This window comes from Haliotis asinina, chromosome 14 (genome assembly GCF_037392515.1).
Source record: "Haliotis asinina isolate JCU_RB_2024 chromosome 14, JCU_Hal_asi_v2, whole genome shotgun sequence".
Taxonomy (NCBI): Eukaryota; Metazoa; Mollusca; class Gastropoda; order Lepetellida; family Haliotidae; genus Haliotis; species Haliotis asinina.
In genome coordinates, this window is record NC_090293.1 from 15,718,760 (window position 1) to 15,737,608 (window position 18,849).

The following is an 18,849-nucleotide window of genomic DNA, read 5'->3' on the forward strand; positions in this document are numbered from 1 at the left end:
GAGTTAATACCCATGACTACCACCAGACCCTTCCATAAATGACGAGTACCCTAACATGGTCGAAAGCAAACAGTAACTACATTTGTAGACAATCTCTTGTACACAAGCATGCTTGTCTTGTTCTCCAAGCCAAAGCACCCGTTTCCCGGAGCATATTAAAGCCCGGATTTAATCTGTACAAAACGGTTGGTTTACTTGTCAAACAATTCCACAACACATGACGGTCAATATTGGTGTTACGTCCCGATAGAGGGCCAATTTCCAGTGAAAAGCGCTTTTGATCTGTCCTATTATCGTTAAAAGCTATAATCTAAACACGTTGTAAGTCGCTGTCCAAATATCCTCAACCGGAGCACATTAATATTAACTGGAAACAAGCTGAGAATGATGAGCAGTCACAAAAGGGTGCTAATCTGTGACAAACAGCCAGAGGGACTCTGACGCCCCGTTCATCTACCAAGCGATAACGTTTGTTGAGACCAAGCCAATTAACACGTACGCGTGTTTTTATAAAACTGTTTAAGCTCGTTCACGTTGATATGATTAGCTTTAATTTACTAGATAGTATTCGAGTTCTTTCGCATTTTAATATAACTATTATTGTTCATTTGCATCAGGAATATAGTCCCATTTGAGAGGGGGCGGGGCTGCGTCACTTAGGGTGGGCGCAGAAAATGATCAACATAATCAGTATCACACCGATGCACAGACTTAAATGAATATGCCTTCTGAACTGAAAATATCCCAGTTATGATAAATCAATCACCTTCTCCGAAGCCAATATCAAATGTAACACCATGCAATGGACAATGCACGTATTTTCATATCAGCGTGTTCCTAGATCATAAAACCTTCCAAGTGAATTCTCGTCTTATCCATCATCGTATAGTTAATAACAATCTTGTCGATTGAGTCTTCATGATGAAGCAGCGAGAATCAGTTTTACTCGCTGTGTCTGTCGCATGGACCTGTTACTTGAGATATGGGCAAGCACGTGGTCATCATCACACAAAGCAACTAAGAATGAACCGGGGTCAGGTAAAATTCGGTCCCCAAAGGTACGCCGTCCAAATCACAACGCCACGGTAATTAAACAATGCTCAAGGGAAACAGGTGGTTTGTTTGTCAATATTTATACCAGAAATCAAATTGACTAACTCAGGGTACATGGAAAGTCTGACAATAATATTACGTATTGTTACGCCAAGCCTGCCGGCACATTATACAGAAAGCTGTGTGTCTTTGTCAACGACACGGTATGCTAAATGATTACAAAACGCAAATCCTGCACTTGGGCGTGTTCATGTTAATGATTTTCAAGGGGGTATACCATACTTTTGGTGACCCTGTACATGTATTACAGGACCATGAACGAGCAAAGTCATTATATATATTATATATTAAAATGTAATCCCTTGCTTATTTTGCTTTCACTTTTCCTACTATTTGAAATCAAACACTGCTGCCTATCAGACTTCTTGGTGGCCTATCATGAGAGTCTAAGACTTGTGTAATGTACTCAGTGTACATACAGACTAGAAAATGGAAAATAACTGCATCTCCTAAATCTCCATTTTACTATAGCGATGACACCAAGTGTTCTTAAAAATGCCTTGTGTATCAGAATCACCGGTAGCAGTGATAAAAAAAATCACGCAGAGGCTTGTCACTTGTTCTGTGTCAAACACGGGGATGTTTTACAAGGTGAAACAGCGAGTGAACCGAATAATGTTATAACCAGTACGAATAGTAGCCATGGGGTTCATTTCATGTTTATTTGCCCACAATACAATGATGTACGAACAAGATATATGTTAAATACTGTCTGTAAAGATTCAAAGTCTCTGATTTGCCTTCTCCAATGTGAAAACAGCAATTATTTATATATGTGTGCGAAATATATTAAGGAAGCTTTGATGCGGCGCAACACACTATTATAGTAAATGAATACAAAATTGGTTTAGTTATTGTGCACATCAATCGTCTGATATTGTATCATACATTGTACACGGGCCTGTGGCCTTCCTATTGAATAAAGTTAAATATGTAGCCATGGGTTAAGGTAATAATTAATCCCAAGCACTCTACTCTGGACACTGGGTGTAATCTTATCCAAACATCGTGGAATGGTGTTTAAACCGTTCTTCGACGTTAAGCAACAAGCCCCTATAACGAAAACTCACAACAACATCATACATGTTCCTTTTGGTTTATGGTGGGTAGCCTAATGGTTAAAGCGTCCGCTCGTCACGCTGAAGACCGGGGTTCAATCTCCAACAGTGGTGCATTGTGTGAGGTCCATGTTTGATGTCCCCCGCCGTGATATTGTTTGAATATTGCAATAAGCGGCGTAAAACTAAACTCACTCACTCTTGATTAGGATGGTCAGGTTTGGTGACTTGGCTGACTTGGTGTCATTGCCCTCTGTGGGTCGTCGCTCTTGATATCAATCACTGGAGTGTCAGGGACAAATCCGATTATTTGCAGGATATAATCCATATAGCAGGTATGCTTAGGGACGCAGCGATGAAGAACACACAAACAGTCATAAGGTTCCATGTGATTGCCGGTTGATCAGAATAAAGTATGTTAAAATGTCAAAACGTGTTTCAGAATCAAGGGTGGGGGGTGAATTATTAGTAATGCACGGTGAGAGGCTAGAAGGATTTCTTCTCTGCACTATGGCTAGCCCACTGTGATGCCATCCACACATTTCCTTAGACAAACCACTCGAGCACAGTATACTTCAACCTGACCATTTGTTCAGATCATTTTCCATTCCATGCCAAAGAACAACTACCATCGCTCAACGCCTTAGACTGCGCCGCAGCCGGGATCGAACCGGGACCTTTCGCACGTAGGTCAGCTGCACTACCCACTGTACCAAGGTGACAAGCAATATCAGCTACGTTACTTGGACAGACTCGGTTTCGTAGGACGATTCAGTTGTAATAGAAACAAAATGGAATTCTTGTTATTGGACACATTTTATTCATATTTCATATGAATGCTGACAGTAAGCAAATTTGACATCATATATATCTATATACATGTGTATTCTATACATAGCACTGCATCACAACGCTTCATTCATTTTGACATTGGAAGATCAATCAATTTTCAACAACAAAACGGGCATGGTGGATACAAAAATAGTATTCTTATATACAATACATAGACTACTGACATGGCATATTTACTACTGACCAGTCTCGCAAACAACACAAAGATGGTAAGTCGGCGATTGGACTTGACAGTGGAGACTAGCATAGAATCCTACAGAAAACATCATTTTCATAATTCATAATTCATTTTCATAATATTCGATGTGTTTGATTTCATTGGACGTTATTCCACCAACATCTGAAACGGATACATGGCAAGCCATATGACCAGCACTATAACAGCAAAAGAGAAGCATCACCCGTCACTGCGATATTGTCTGTACATGAAGTGAGGAGAGACATATGCACTCATAGCATCCTCATTCATTTCCTAAATTACACCACCATAGTAACAACAACGTATACTTCAGTTACTTACCAAGGTCGGCCATCATCGGATGATGGCAATGGGGTATTCAAGTATTTAACTAATTAATTCCTCCAACTGATTTTTAGGAAATACAACGGTACATTTGTTAAAAGACATAATCCCAATCATTAACTCCGCACTTAGTTTAAATTTCTATGTAAATATATACTGGTATTTTGCATTTATATTTTTCTCTGATCTCACTCACACCAGTGATACGTTCCATACCATTGTCTGTTTTTCGTTACGCGTGAAATGTTGAATGCTTCATACATTTCTGTCCAGTGATTGAGATTCAATTTGATTCATATTTCAGAACATTCTACCAAAATACAACAAACAATGTAAAAATTTCAACGACTGAAATTTTGTTTGATACGTGTCACTTTGATTAATGCCTCGTTACGCTGTAGTCCCCGTTGAATGATTTCATCTAAGTTTTTTTCTTCAGAATCGTGAGGTTCTTTATCAATAACAATGGGGATAACAGCCTACTGAAACACTATTTGAATATTAAAAACATAGTTGATCATGTATGATAACACTAATTGTGTTCGGCCTTGTGTGTAGACTCTATCGACTCTGAATTTTATATGAAAAAAATAATTACAATCTACATTCGCTGGAAAGAAAAAAAACTAGGTGAGCATTGTCAGAGCACGCATTGTATGTTATGATAGAGATATCTTTGACCTTTCATCGGTGCGAGGACTTGTGGGCTTTGTGCCTTATATTTCATATAGGCGTGTCATTTGAAATCGATACTAACGTTTACTCTCCCCAGATGTTGCAACCCATGCACACAATAATCATTTATGAACCCGGATAAATGTTCACTCAATGTGATAAATCACTAGACTTCTAACATGTGTCTTTAATGAGCCCACAATTACCTGCGTTTATTGAAGGAATTTTGTTTTACGCTGAGCTGTATCGGCAATACATTTCATCATTTTAATGCATGTGTCAGGTAGAATTTGGACGCTGGAAAATCGAATTTGATTAATGATTCCTCATTCAAGTAACAGTAGCTGACGGTGATTACTGGAACGAGAAACATACCTACAAGTGGTGCCATGGTACTCGAAAGCAGATGGTGCCTAGGAGAAATTACTACTATTCTTTATGTATGTAACGATTGGGATTTACTACAAAGAATGTTATTATTTTTTCATGGGGTGAATCTGAGAGTGCATCATGGGCTCAGCGCACAAAGGTTGTTATTTTCATGATATGTTTGATTTTTCGCGAGTCTATATACATACGTCATGTGTAGTTAATTTAAATTAATTAAATTATTGTTAGTTTCCATGGTAACTTACACACCATATAACAATTAAACATATACGTATGCTTGTTTTCTTTAAATATCTCAGTAATATACACTGTAAAAGATGGATTAGACGACAGTCAGTCAGATTTAGGACACAATGGATGTGTCCAGCTGTTATCACATCAGAGCGATGAACATGCACAAAATGGTATCCCTAAAACATTGAACTTCGTAAAGTCATTAAGTATCACACTAACGTCACCTAAAAGCACGAATGCGTTTATCAATAATATGTTAAATACCGAAGTGTCACTGTCGTATTTTCGTTCGACCGTTAGTACATAAGAATAAGTCGGGGCTGTTGGTTGGTAGAAAATTTCATCAACTTTACACTATTTTGATCTACTCCATGTCCAGATAAACATGTATTGCACATTAAAGTAGTAAACTACATGTAGATATTGTAGCATTCCATCCCTGATGGTGTATGCAATATTGCATTTATCATTATCATAATGATAACACTATGACCTCTTGCCACTTGTATTAGTTATCCAAGCACAATTTTGTTTAGATAATGGTGGATCTCGTTATGAAGCCAGCCTGTTTAGAGCCACCATGGCTGTATAAAAGGATTTGCTGTACAGTTAACAAAATAGGGAGCATTTGGAAAGTATGTGTGATTGTATCGTTAATTCATCAAGGAAATCTGATTCAGTCTTTGATAGTGTTGCCTTTAGCAGACATACATTTTGATGATGGTATCAAAGTTTGATTAGAACGAAATGTATTTTATCTATGCCATGGTCACATAATGTATATCTCATTAATAGTGAGATTCTAAGCATGAATACTGTAATAAATAAGGTATGTATTTACTATATACACCCTAATAGATTGTCTCAAATGATTCACAGTTCACAATGTCTTCTAGCACTATTTGGCCCATTCTGTGCCACTCGCCCATTTCCGTAACCAAGAGGAAGACCCGGAATGGCACGAGTGATCACGGAAATGTTCGGAATCGTTGACGAGCCAGCACGGGGGTGAGCCCTCGCTGTTTTAACACAGATATGGCGCTGTGATATACGTCATCAATTGTTATCACGACACGTTAATTTCTTCATCTGAATCAACGTCCGAAATGTTCAAATCTTTGGCAGTGTCCACTTCATTGGGGGATGTAGGATTGCTGGAAATGTGACTTTCAGCGGGGGAAGGAGAATGTCTTTCCTCGTCCCCTCTCTCATCAATAGACTCTTCCTCTTTCACGTCACTGAGGTCAGGGTTTGGATTGTTTTTATTCGGCAATGTTGATTCGCGAGTTCCACCCGAAGAAAGCAGCTCTCTTTCCTTAGAATTGCGCCACTTCATGCGTCGATTTTGAAACCAGATTTTAACCTGAAACAGACAAGTAAATATGAACACATTGCAAAGCATTTGATATTAAAAATATTTTTTTTAAAATATATAATTAAGATATACACATATGTACACTGCACGTTCCAATACATGAATAAAATCAACCACTGTCATTTGACGACGGTTGATATCTGGTTTAATATCGCAATTATTGAGTCAAATGAAATAATGTTCCAAATTAAAACAACTATTGCTAACTGTTGTACCTATTCGTGTCGCCATTATAGCACAGATGTTCCCGTCACTTGAGTGGGGATTTCAAATATAGGCAGCAATATGCTGTCTGTATATTGTTAAATTGCAATAGAAAATGAAATATTAGCAATAAATGAGATTTTATTACATGTGATGGTGTATCGTTTATCACACCCAAGCTTCCTCTAATTGAATTTACCTCAGCACAGGACAATATTGAATCCGCGCACACTAATTCAATTTATTCATAAACCAAACTGATTTTTTATAGAGGACAAAAAAAATGTAAGGGGGGTAACTCTACACCACCGGTGGTGACTGTATCATATGACGTTATTATTTCTTATTGGAGATCACGAGAAGCAATAAAATCAAAACACAATACTTTAATCAAATTCATTGTGTATGCTTGCTTGAACCGTTCCAATATGACCTCGAAAAATATTTTTCATTTGATTCTAACGAAATAAAAAAGATCGTATTTCCCGCTCTCCAAGCAATGACCGTTGGACCATCGAACCAATGTGGCTCTTAATTAATTTCCGTGTCGACTTATATACAGTTATACGAAAACGAATACTTCCTTTTCAAAACTTACTGTTACAGTCAAACGCGTGCAAGCAAGATGGATACCGTAATGAGGTTTTGTCACAATAAAAGTAACACAAACGTGTATTAAACACTCGTTTAATGAATTATCGCTGAGGTTCACAGCCAAGATATATATTTCAAAAGTTCATTATTGGAATTCATGGTCATATCTGACCGCACTACGGATTATTAAGCTGTCAATCAAACCCCCGTTGTTGATTTGTAATTAAGCTGATATACTAACATCAGAGATGAGCTTTTCCCGTCGAGGAGAAAGGGAACACAGGATTGTGCACGCATATTGTTGTTTTATTCGGTTTGGCGTACCAGTTGATTTCTCCCAATAACCGCACCATTTGCTTTTGCTTTGGAAAATTGCTAATTTTGCAAGCTAACTGTAGTCGCGATAGATTTCAGCGATGCTACCTGAGAATATCCTTCTGTCCAAAGTGTGTGGGTTTCTTGCAAGTTGTACGGAGACTGTCTAGTTCAAAGGACATCTGTTTACCAAAATAGACAGTCTATTTCATGGTTGTTAGGTAATTGTTCTTATGGGGACAACTGAGCTGACAATTCAAATACAACACAGGTCAATCGTGATACAGATACATTTCATCATTTCGCAAATAACCGGGCTGTTTGTGAGGGGAGCCGTGTCCCAAAGTAGCCATAGCAAGAAGTCAAATATTTGGGAGGTATTTTTCAGAACGAAGATACATACTGTAAATAATTGGACAGTAACTGTTTTGGGGTATCTTTTGCAAAGGAGACTGATCACAATTTCATATCATAAATTTAAAAAATGAAAATTAAATTTTGTTTTTCTTTATGCATCTGGTGTATGACTTCGTGCCTGAAGATATTCTGGGTTTTTTTCAGCAATTTCAGGAACTGATTATTTTTAGTGAAAGATTACAAGCATAGCTTTGGTGTTAGCGTATCTCACCTGAGAATCTTTAAGACCGAGTTTTGTTGCTAACTTTTTCCTGTCAGGTTTGCTGATGTATTTTTGCTTCTGGAACATCCTCTCGAGCCCCTTCCTCTGGGCGTCTGAGAACACTGCTCTCCTTAACATCCCCCTTCGGGGCTTCCCCCGTATGTTGGTTAGGAACGTCAGAGCGTGAGGGGACATCGGTAGCAGATGCGGGGCTGTGAAGGAAGAAGGACACAGTGAGAATTGGAATAGAAACATGTATAATAATTGTCTGAGTCAGCAATAATGACATACTGACACATCTCTCTCCATCTACACGCAGTGTGGTATATGTACAAAAAAAATAATATTCATATTGAAATATGTAATTATAAAAATACCTTTTGATTCTGTTATCTCAACAGTTATCCGATGTGCAAATACGAACGCCCATGCATGCAGAGGTTGGATAATCATGGATTAAATAGTAAATCTTTCACATTCCCTTCTACAAACATCCAGGAACAAACATATGTTGATAATGTTATAGTATTTATTGCTGTAGTTATGGGGATGCTAATAAAATATAGTTTGTTCTCGTAATTGTGTGTATAGTGAAATATCGTATAACTTTCCACTGTACTACTCAGGTTTAAGCACAAGTTATCATCATCGCACTCCAACCCATCATCGTCATCATCATCATTTTAGTGTTTTATTACCGCTCTTCATATATGAATATTACTTTCAACAACACTGCTGTCGGTATCATTGTTATTGTTATTATCATAATGAAAACATTATCTGGTTATTTAGGCACTGATGACTTTGCGAACACCTGGTGGAAAAACATTCTCGAGGGATAATCCAGAGTTGCTATCCGTTGATGTTTGAGATGTGCGTGCGAGTGTGTGTGCGAGTGCGTGTGCGTGTGGACGTGTGTGTGTTTATAGTGTTTCCTATTTAGCACTGTCACACAATAGTAGTAGCATCCTCATTATCACCACATTTATATAATAGGCATTGTTATATTTTATATATATACACCGAATACCCAGCAGAAAATGGGTACCCGGTAAGATAAAATCATATGACTAGAACCATATAGCGCCTAAGAGGCAGCTTGGGTTATTCCGGATAATAATAATCAGATCCTGATTACAGCGTCCAGTGAGCAGCTAGTCAGATGGATACTGGGCGCTATATAAGTGAATTATTATTATTACTATTAATAATCATTTTAATTACTGCCGTTATGATTATTGTCATTTATATTTCCCTTACCATTGTTAATATTATCACCATTGACCTTTATCAATTTCATAATATTTGCTTTAAGACGGTAGTGTTTTATTTCGTCACAGCATCCACTAGCATTCGCCACAGCATTAGTACTAGCTATCAGATGACACACATTGTTTAAAATATCCGTGACAGACGCCGATGTCAATCTGTCCATCAATGAAGCATTCACCTCGAACAGGTGCTCGATATAGCTGCTCGAGTTTCAAATTTCCCGCAATCTTCTCTGGTAGTTGAAACATTACCAACAGCAGGAGGGGAGATGGATCTGAATATTTAATACATACCTACAAGATTTGATTGAACTCATCGAATTTTTGTCAAAAGTAATCAGCAACACCTTGCAGCAACAATCTTGGTAGGCAATTACACTTCGCAGTTGAAGCCAGCACACCGTTAAACCGTAATCGCTTTACTATTAACCGAGGTTTAATTTGCCGTATTTATACAAAAATTAGGTATTCCGTTCGGCTTTGGTTTGTAATCAATCGGGGTTGAATATGATTTGAAGGATGAAGACCTTTGTTCCGCCGGCCGGTGGCTAATTACAGGTTTAGTAACATCCCGTTACAGCGTTTTGGGCCGCATAATGTTTACAAATTGCCTGGAAATGGACCAAGGACTAATTTTAATAATCATTTATATTCTAATTCATTTATGCTTTTGTGAAACTAAACACCGCTTTGGAGTTGATATGACATACCTGTTCTTGCTAACTTTAAAAAGTAGAAATCTAAAGGAACAACGCTATTAACTTTCTAGGGCCTGTCTCCTGGAAATATTATTACCCCATTTGTATAATGACATTATCATCTTAACCTCACACTCAAGATTATTGAGTGGGGTCCTTTCAAAATTGAATCCAAATGTCCAAAGTGGAAATGAACACAAAATTGGATTGGTTTAAGTTATAGAAATTTAGGTTATGGAACATTAATTAAAACAGTTATGCCATAGATGTAAATTAGCACTGAGACTTTCTTCGAATGAGATTATCTTTCTTGCGTCAATCAAATCAACCATTCACCTGCAAAAGGAGCAAGAATTAGCTCTGAAATGTCGCATACAGAATATTAAAAAGTTGTTATCCATAGAACATGTCATGTATTCATGTTAGTGCAACTTCTAAATGCCTTTCAAACACCACAGTCAATCAAACATATCGGGTTAAACCTTCGGTGTTTCAAACTCCACAACCTTTCACACGGGTGCTGTTGTAATTAGATGAAAATAATTACCTGAGAGAACTTGTTACCTTGCTAGTCGTTAATAGCCTCTTTTGGGTGAAATTTTATATCAAAGTAGTCTTTATTTCACGACCCAAACTGATGTGATGTAAAATTAATACCTATCGGGTTCAACTTCACATTGGTCCTGAATTTGTGACCGGATAGCCTGAAAAAGTCCTTTTTGATAGCCACGGCTATAAAAACTCAAGCTATACAAGTCAAATGAAATTATTCGACTCCAAGTACAATAAAGAGAAATTTAAACGGATATCTTAGCCAGGTGGGAGGGGATATAAAATAAGTTTTAACTGGTTTTTGTGTGACGGGAGCCATATTGGATGTACAGAGAGTGAGCGAAGTTAAGAAGTACCCTCCTCTTTCCTGACAACGCGAGGATAGGGAGAGATTTAAGGCCGACCCCGCTTGCTTCATTAAGAGTAGATCAGTTTGTAAATGGTATCGGGTTTTAAAGGGGTATTTGAGAACATGAAAGGGGTGTTTAGTTCAGGTGGCTTGTTCATCCAAATCGTGCTTAAAACTGTAATTAAACAACAGTTTTAATAGCGTGTGTTTTTAAAGCGATTTGACATTTTTGGTTTGTGTTCGGGATCTTTTACAAAGGTGGAACAGTCCGAGTTCAAGTATGCCGTTGCACTACAATCGGTTACGTCTCAGTGTCTCGTGTACTCGACAAGGTATCGGATATAAGAGTTCTAACAATAAAGCATCAAAAACATGACATATTTATAAATGCATCTATATTTTACTTGATATTTTTGTCAACCCCCGCAGTTACAGAAAAAGTATATATTTTTTTATTATTTATGCCTTTATCTCCCACATCTTGAAACTTTACCTAATTGACTTTACACATCAACTCGCCAAATATGAAATTGTTTTTAATGCTGGATATGTTAGAGGTGAGACCGATTTTTTTTTTTTAAAAATGTTTAAAATCCTGATAAGTATATTATTTTTTTATATTTGGACTCTTTGATAGAAGTTAAGGCCCACAAGACCACACTCGTGGAAAACACATCTCGCCTTTCGATCACCTTTTCGATCTATTCATATTTCGTTTTATGTCAATTTCACCTTTCATTATTCAGGATCAAATTACAGCTGACGTTCACTTTTCTTGTACATTTCGCGTTGTCAATGTCACCACAAGCTAAAGCAAGCGGCGAAATGTTTGAACACATCAATCATAATCGTACATCGCCTTTGCAAGCTGCTAAGTTTATTTGTTTAATGACCGAAGATTAAACACATTAAATACCCTCACATGTTGATGGGGGATGTGAGCGGAAACGTCTTGTAGGCTTTGAAGAGAGGGATTAATTCATCAAATTATCAGACAAGTCACGTGACCCTTCATGACCCTTTAACAATGAGTTGTTTGTCCATCGTTGTAATGAGTACACAGAGACTTGGAGACTTCTCCTGAAGTATTGCTGAATACACACTACCGCCACCCTGTGATTGTTCTACATATATTGTACATAGATATAGATAAGTTTTTGTTTACACTTTGGTGATTTATCTGTATATTTGGCGAATAATTAAGTCATTCATGAGACTAATCTATTCAATACCTTATGAGAATTTAGTTTATTCATACGCTTAGTATAGCCTTTGATACACCCGCACAATTAATGTAGCATCTGTTAAATAATTACATCATTTTTTGTATTGATTTATGAAACGAAATTCGTAGTCTCACAAATGTTCTTAATGAATGTATTATACCTCCCAACAATAAAACCCCGCCTTAGATAAATGAGGCATTCATCCAATTTCTACTTAAGTCAGCTAGTCCTATTGCTATTAGTTATTGTGTTAATGGCTATATTATTACTTATTATATGCTACATTGTCATCCTTTAATGAATCATCTGAGCAACGATATCGAGGTAGCTTGATATATAACAGCGCCATGTGTTACAGATAATATTAATGCCCTGACTAAACTGCATGTATTTATTTTTAATCAATTTTAGTCCATCTTGAATGTTCTTAATAAAAGCTATTGAAATTAATGGTACTGTGGCTTTCATTGATGGTTGACGAAATTCGATAAAAATATGTGAAATATATCATCATTCAATTCTATTCTGGACAAATGGCAAAAACATCGTGTTTCGAAATTATTGATTTTTGTAAATATTACATCCCTTTGTGGACAGGTGTATGGTGTCGTAACTATGGCGATGGGTTGATATTGCAGCTCAGATGTGTCATCTATCAATTGAGATATCATCAAAATAAACAATGATTCATGAATTTTTAAAAGATACATATTCGAAACAGTTAATCAGTATCATGATAATCTAAGAAATCATCAGACAACATTAATACATTATGATAGCAACGCCTCGAAAAAATCGTATAATTAAATAAATATATTGTCCTACGTAACGAAGAGGTATGACACATCTCCGATAGAAACCGATATTGTGATATTGTGATCAGTTTAATATCTACAAGAAACTGCCGTAAATGCGATCCGTACATATCCGAATATCCGACCCGTGCATATCCGACCCGTACATATCCGACCCGTGCATATCCCAGAGAGAGAGAGAGAGAGAGAGAGAGAGAGAGACGGTAACTACATTCTTCGGAGAAGAAAACAAAACATTCAGTTGCAAAATGCTGGATGAACAAATAAATGCACACTAAGATATCCGCACCTGTCTCACGTCCATAGAGTTTTCATTTTAGTATAGCGATAATAAGCGGTCTGTGCAATTTCAAATTACCAACATCGCTTCAGTAGACTCGTAACCTCCCAGTATCCATACACCGGTGTTCTTGTTCGTGCGTGCGCGTGTGTTCGCGTGTGCTTGTGTGTTAAAGCACGTGCATGATGGCGGGTGTTAGTCTCCTGGGGGAGGGGCCACAGTGTAGGAATGAGGTTGGATGTATCGGGAAAGGGTGGACGAAGGGTGGGACACTGGAAGAGAAAGCTTACCTGAGAGGTACGGAGGCCTGAGCATCCCTGTGATCTGGGTGTCGTATAACGACCCGTGCCTGGGGTTACAGGAGGGACATGACAGCCCCTGGGGTGACAAGCCACAGGACTTGTGACAGTGGGTGGTGATCAGAGGGTGAAGCGTGGGGGCAAAACTTGTGAACGCTCCACCAGCGCTTCCGATATGTGTAACTGAAAAGCAAAATAAAATTCAATGAACAACGTGAAATTAATTTGACGCAGGTACAACGATCCAGATATACAAGTACAATTCACAGAGTACATTTATGCAATATGAAGGTGGTAATTGTATGTCAGTTGTTCTGCTATAACACACGCACCCCAGGCACTGAAACGCGGTGTTCCTGATTGTATGTAGGTTTTAATTACGTCGCATCTAACTTCGTTTCTTTAAATTGCTTATCGAATCACACCCAACGTCAAGCTGCGCGTTAGCATGACTAATTTCAATAAAATTATATATAACCATATGTCGTTTATGAAGGTCGGATATTCATTTTGAAATCTACCAGATCGCCAGTATAGATTTTACTGTTTCAGTATTTGTATCAATGAGAGGGGAATGTTTACACATTGAGAATTTATTATTTACCCCAAAAATATTATTCGCCTTCCAAGGACAAGCGGTTCTTTCCCGTGTGCAGTTAATGATTCATTACAAAAATTATCAATATATCAACAGCTGATACGTCACGTGGCGTGATATTCATTTAGATAAATTAACCGTTAACATCTATGATTGTTACATTCACAGCCACCGCACAATAACGCCGTTGTTTTCGTACGTCGAACGTCACTAAAATCTATTACACATATCCATCGACTAAACATTTTGCATCCAGTTGTAAATTATATACTGGAAGGTGTATGATTATCTGTCCAATAGCAATCTCCATGCCAGAAAAAAAAACATCCGGCATTGATTACATCATAACGACTTTCGACATGAAAATGCATATGGTTGACGCTGCGTCATGTCGCCTCACCTGAAGGCCTGATTAAAATCTATTGGGAACGCTTCATTCTCCACTAACAAACGATATATCACACAGAAATCACAATATTGCACAACAAGAAATGAATGACAGTACGTCCACTTAAAATAGCACTACAAAATGGAATAAACATCAGTACCAATCTCCCGTGTATTTTTGTCTGTTTTGTGTGTGCTTTATTAGAGGGTAACAATACAAGACAGGTACTCGTGTATGACATCAATATAGCATCATGAATCTGTCACATGCTAAGGTCTGTGACACACCTCTCAAATTTACCTTTTTGCTTAATTTATGTTTTTAAATGGGTGAATCATTACACATAAATTCATTTATATAAAATTTGAAATGATATCGGAAAAAGTCATATATTGGCTTTACGTTTCAGCGTGATGTCTACTAAAACAAATGTTTTTTTTAATTTATTCATTATCAACGCACGAAATATGTTACAAATATCAAGCTCATGGAGTTCAGTTCTTTTCAATTTTTTAGACGAATTACAGTATGCATTCTAGATTCAAAGATCCGCTTCTTTTGCCAATGCCTTAATTAGTAGTGTCATTTATATGAGTGTATAATATTCATATAAAGTATAGACTGCATTTTGTCGTGATATCAATCATACCTTTACCAATGTACACGGTGTTTAAGTACCTGGAAATGAAAACTGGTTAATTCCACAAGCCGATGAGTTTGAGTTTTGTCACATAACGTTCTTCACCATTGATACAAAAATAATAATAAAATAAATGTCTAAAAAACACGGACGAAATGTAATCAAATGGTTATAAATTTAATAAATTCACATTTTCTATGTATGATATTAAAGCATAATTACCTGAATTTGAAATCGGCTTTTGCTGCGAGGAATCCGTCCCAAGAATGGCACTGACACCAAATTTGAGGTAAGGTGTTGTTCCCGAGGAAGACGAGGAGGTTGGGATGGGGTCCTGGTCCCTTGTGACATGAACGAATCCTGACCCCACAGACACCGGGGGTGTGGTCGGGGTGGGTCGAGCCAGAAACCCGGAAGAGCGCTCCCTCAGTAAGTTCTCGACCAGAAACGACGCCGACGAGGTGGCCACCGATGGGTTCGGGTGTAGTAACGCCGGTGCTCGAAATACACTTTGATAGAGAGGCGATGGTGATAAAACGTTAGGAAACATAATGTCACAATATTTTCCGTTGTCAATCCAGTCCGTTAACTTGGGTATTGTGCTATCACAGGCTGCGCGCTTCCTACTGGTTAGGTGCACTGGCTGTCGGGTCAACGACGGCTTATCTGATTCTATCCAGGCTACTTCAGGCTTCACCAGCTAGAAAATACCCTGTCGATTCCATGTGTATAAAGTTTGACAGTGCTAGTCATCAACCAGTGAGTGAAAGTAGGTACACGCGAGTCGCATGTTTATATGCGGCTTATTGACAAAATAGCGTACGCTGATTGGCCAATTGGCTCAACTATCGCCGCCCCTTCTCTTCTAGTCATATGTGACTTGCGATCGCTACGCGGCCGACACACAATGCATAGGCCAGGGGCCACCCTTCTACCCGTCCATATAACCCCTTTAATCGACCGAGACTCAGCTTTAGCCCTGCCTGTTTTTCACGCCATTTCATTTAATCAGATGCGGAGACTATTTTAAACCCAGCCCACACTCGTTCGTCTAGCTCGTTGGGAGTTGTTACCGGCGATAGGCACTTGCGGGAACAAATGCGACCGACAAGTAATTCAGTCATAAAATTCAAATATCTGTGACGCTGAATGCATAACTCCGAAAAGTACCCACCTTGGTTTTGCACATCAACGAATTTAGTAAACAGTGAGAGAATGAGATTTATAGACGGATTGCAACTACAGGGCGCCGATCGCCCGTTCAACTGACAGTGCCGCTTAGACTCGTGTGTCCCTCGTGAACGATGGAACTGTGGATAACGGTTAATAGGTTGTCAGATTCAGCTGTGAGACCAAAGGTACTCACCGGGAGAAAAATAATGGAGTTTTATGACCGAACATTGTAAGCATAAGAGAAGACGCACAGGAATCATAACGATGCCTAATTTGTTGTCGAGTTGGACGAAGGGACCCCCTCGGTCCAGCATCCGCATAATCGCCCGGGGATTACTAAGATGATCATTGTCGACCATTTCATCATGGTCGGGAATAAAAGAAAATAAATCAGTTATTTAATTGGAATTACTCCTTGTGGGTGTATTACTAGCTAACTGTCATAAACACTCCCGTTGGAGTGTTCCCAATCGTCTTAAGGGTTCCCCACGGGCAAAAACTGCCATCCACCTCTTGAAAATAGTTCCGATTGATAATTAAAGTCACGTTGCCTGTGAATAATACATGTTTCCCAATAGGATTATTTGTATTTTTTAAGTTCTTTCGTGTGGAAATGTGCAATGAGAAATATGTTGTTCACGCCTCGTGTCAAATTAAACCACCCTCTGTGTATATATACTCAATAAAATTTTATTGCATTGTTTAAATACAATATTTACAAAGGACTGATACCATGGGCCTTATGCCTGTGTGAAAACTGAGAATATCGTGTGACAAAATTTTAAAAATCACATTACCCACAATTTGTTTGTTAAAGAGAAAAAGGCAGTTATTGGTTGACACCGGGAGTAAAGTAGTTCAGATAATATCTCATTCATCGCGCTAGGGATTATGAAACAAAGCTTGAAATGGCGAAGACCTGAAGGCAACCTTAACACAACCTCAACATAACCCCAGCAGTCACAGAGGCGTGATCCCAAACACCCGTCATTATTGAACATTACCGTTTATGCTTTAAAATCTCGGCCCCTCGTTTTATAACTGACAGTAGTAAATATTTCAACACTGTCTCTTTAAGTCTCTGGGTTGTGGAAGAGGGGGCTTTTTATTGTAAAACTACCATCGGACAGTCAGTTGTGTAGCATCTGTGGCGAGGAAAGTTTCAGGGATTTTGCAGGAGGCGCCGAAATATATTTACCATCAATTTTGAATCCTTTGTCTAGGTTTGATGCAAATTATCATATTTCATTTAATTATCAGCAGAGGCCAAGCTAGAATATGGCAGGTTTAGGTGATGATCGTGAAACACATATATTCTAGGGGGTGGTGGGGAGTTTTTTTCATTGTATTTGTATGTCACAGTACAGATAAACCTATTCATTCAGAGGTGATATTTTACATCAGTAGTCCAAAGTATCACTAGTCCATTATTATATTATATTATATTATATTATATTATATTATGTTATATTATATTATATTATATTATATTATATTATATTATATTATATTATATTATATTATATTATATTATATTATATTATATTATATTATATCATCAAACCTTTTCATCATGATATTTTGTCATTGACGTATTGCGTCTTTTGTTATTTACAAACATGCAAATGTTGATGGAGCCATTTTCATAGTGCCGGTGCAAAATGAATTTCACGGTATAGATGCATACACTGATCTTATCCTAAATTACCAGTTGTTGCACGTCGCAGCTTATTCAAAACTATGAACACTCATATCACAGACGGTCACGGTTACTTTTAACAATGACAGCATTTATTCGTATTTATCCCCCAATCGGTGGTTATTGTACTGGTGCTACATACATATATCACGCAATAAATTCTCATATATGTAGATAAGAAAAGACTAAATCGGATTGACAGAACTCGTAATAGCGAATGAGTTCCGTGTCACGATTAATGAGATGATGGGGAGCTTGGTCACGCGAGCATGTTTTTTTTTTTTGTTTGTTTTTTTGGTTTTTTTTGCATATTTTATTGCTGATGCCAGTTCGACTATTAAACTCAACTAGACACTACACTGGAGCGATGTAAAATGCAAACTACAAAACATGATGTTTCGTTACCGGCGATAAACCAGAAATCTTCGAATACCGGATCAAAGATTCGGTTTCATGAGGTTTCACTGTTAAATCTATATGTTTGTCCAGCATCGAATGAAGTTATTAAACAACCGATAGTCATTTTGCATTACAAAAAAAAAACCAACTTCATAATTTGACGGATCACAATATGAAATCTAATAATTTGATGGATCAATTTGATGGTCTTCAGCAACCCATCGCTAACTAACGGGATCAGGTGGTCAGGCCCGCTGACCTGGTTGATGCATGTCATCGTATCACAGTTTGAACGGTGGGATAGCTTTGTTCGACTTCTCACATGGGTACAATGTGTGAAGTCCATTTCTGGTTCCATATGGTCCCCAACCAAGGCTGTACACCAAACGTGTACAGTGGTGTGGAGATATACACTGAAACCCATGCAATGAAAGACAGCAAGGGCTTTTCACAGGTGCACCACTGTGCTAGAGTTGTTTAGTTCTTTAGTACTTATACATTACGAAAAGA

The 18,849-nt window shown here is 37.9% G+C and overlaps 1 protein-coding gene across 1 annotated transcript; it reads right to left on the minus strand.

The window, feature by feature from the left end:
* Positions 1 to 2,971: 2,971 nt before the first annotated feature.
* LOC137261426 (homeobox protein DBX1-A-like) lies at positions 2,972 to 15,839 on the minus strand. The gene is made up of 4 exons (XM_067799173.1): positions 15,291 to 15,839; positions 13,434 to 13,625; positions 7,962 to 8,164; positions 2,972 to 6,208 (listed from the first exon to the last, which is right to left on the minus strand). The coding sequence occupies exons 1-4, from the start codon at positions 15,616 to 15,618 to the stop codon at positions 5,912 to 5,914; spliced, it is 1,020 nt and encodes a 339-aa protein (XP_067655274.1). The 5' UTR covers positions 15,619 to 15,839; the 3' UTR covers positions 2,972 to 5,911.
* Between the last annotated feature and the right edge of the window lie 3,010 nt (positions 15,840 to 18,849).